This window comes from Chlamydotis macqueenii, chromosome 7 (assembly GCF_036417535.1).
Source record: "Chlamydotis macqueenii isolate bChlMac1 chromosome 7, bChlMac1.mat, whole genome shotgun sequence".
Lineage (NCBI taxonomy): Eukaryota > Metazoa > Chordata > Aves > Otidiformes > Otididae > Chlamydotis > Chlamydotis macqueenii.
In genome coordinates this window covers 17,614,958-17,617,077 of record NC_141562.1, presented here as the reverse complement: position 1 = coordinate 17,617,077, position 2,120 = coordinate 17,614,958, and the positions used below count along the sequence as shown (strand labels likewise).

General features: G+C 45.8%; 1 protein-coding gene across 1 annotated transcript; it reads right to left on the bottom strand.

The window, feature by feature from the left end:
- Positions 1–296: 296 nt before the first annotated feature.
- On the bottom strand, positions 297–1,850 carry LOC147600084 (uncharacterized). The gene has a single exon (XM_086752389.1). It carries the CDS (start codon positions 1,848–1,850, stop codon positions 297–299), a length of 1,554 nt encoding a protein of 517 aa, XP_086608515.1.
- Positions 1,851–2,120: the final 270 nt, after the last annotated feature.

Genomic DNA, 2,120 nt, shown 5'->3' with positions numbered 1-2,120 from the left:
GAAGAAAAAAAAAAAAAAAGGAAAAAGCGACCGAGAGACTGAAAGGAGGGGGTGGGCGCACGAGGCGCTGGGGTTGGAGTTTCTGCTTGTTTCGACAAAGTCAAAATTCCACATTGCTCTGCCTCAGTCTGCATCAGTGCGGTGACTTGTGCTCCTATGTCAATTAAAAAGGTTACTGTTTTTTTTCTTCTGTGGTCCTACAGCCACTGTAATCAATAAATCTCTCATATTTAAGGTGAGTTGCTTTATAAACATCCACCCTCCGTTTCCCCCCCCACCTTCGGGGAACGGAGGAACTAGTTTCCCGTCACCCTCTTTTCTGCATCAGTTTCTTCCCTAAGGTCTATCAAAGGTGGGGCACTAGGGGTTGTTCCAAAATTGACTTTTCGCCCTGACCATGTTTGTACGAATTTCCCCAATTTCTGGGTTGGAAGCCCATCCATTAAATCTCGGGGAATGCCTGTCTGGAGCCCCAGTTGCCACCATTCCTGACGGCTGAGGGGTCTCCCTCTCCCAGAATCAGTAAGTCGGATCGACTTAGAATAGGGACTTTTCTTGACCAGTGCTGGCCGCCCTTCACCTTTTTCTGCGGCTCGTACAGCTCTGGTTTTGGTTCTTTGCCCGAATCCACCAACGGGACCATATTTTCTCCCAAAATTTATGAGTTCTTGTGCTACTTCCCCCCATGTCCACACTTTCCTCCCTGTTCTTCTGTGATCGGGGGTCACTGTTCCCTCCAGAGCACCAGTAAGTCTATCTGCTACAGGGGTACTTTGTATCTTCCCCTGTAGCTGGATCCCAATGGGTTTCAGGGAGTCAGGAAGTCCTCGAATTAGAGGAGTCATCCGTTCGGGATCCACAGGCATCATCATTGGAGAGCCCTGGTTAGGTTTGAGCTCTCTATCATACATCATTTGCAAACAAGCAGCCTTTTGCACACTCTCTACCAGTTGATCCACTGTGCCTGTGATGGCTAGGGGGTCCCCTCTCTCCAAAGGGTTCAGCCCTCCAGCCCAATATGCTGCCCTCTGTGTCAAAGACCATGGGGCCCGATAATTATCGGTAGTTAAAAATACGCCCGGACCCCAATATCCTTCTGCTTCCCTTTCTGACAACAAGATTCCATCCCCCCCTGACAACGACACTCTCCAAACATACTCTGTTTCTGATTCCTTTGGAGTCCTTGCAAAATCCTTCCTTAATTTTGCCAACTCAGTTGCTGTAAACGGAACCTCTTTAGTAATAACTTGGGGATGGTTGTCGGTTTCCCCCTCATACACATATTCAGTTTTAACTAGGGGATACATGTGAGGAGGATTCTCTATAATTTCTTTTGCTTTTTGCAAGTCCTCCTGAGGATAGATTTGTCTGATCCCCTTCTCTTCTAACTTCAATTCCACCTCTCCACATAAGTCATTCTCTCTCCACAATTCTTCCTTCAAAGTTTCCTTTAGCAAAACATTCCGGTGTTTCTCTTCCTCTAACAACTGCTGGGTATCTTTTAATTGTTCTCGTAAGGATTCAACTGCCAGTTTCAAAGAGTCTATCACGGCATTATCTTGACACAATCTCTGCCTCCTATCTTCTATAGCTGCTGCCAGACTTGCTCCTAAAACAGCACAAACTATAGATTTTCCCTTCCTGGGCCTAAGTTTAGAGCCCTTCTGTAATATCATGATCCTATCCACTATACTCTGCGGTTGGAACCAATGATTTTTCACCCATGCTTGTCCTTGGAGGGACGGGTGAGCATGGTAATTTTCCAAAAGGTCATCCAATTTATCTAAATCCCCATTCGATACCGTCGTGGGGATCTCATCACGAACATTTACAGATTTGCAAGCACCCATCTCACCAAAGAGGGGTTATTTCGTCCTGAAAGGGACACACCTTAAATTTCTACCACAATTCCCCCCATACACTCTCAGGAGGCCACAACTTTCAAATTTCACTTATTTCACCAAGAGAGGTTATTTCGTCCTGAGAGGGACACACCTTAAATTTCTACCACAATTCCCCTCATACACTCTCAGGAGGACACACCTTTCAAATTTCTCACAAAAAAACAAAACAAAACAAAAACTCGTTTTTCACCCAATTCTGTCGCTTCGTCCTTCTCC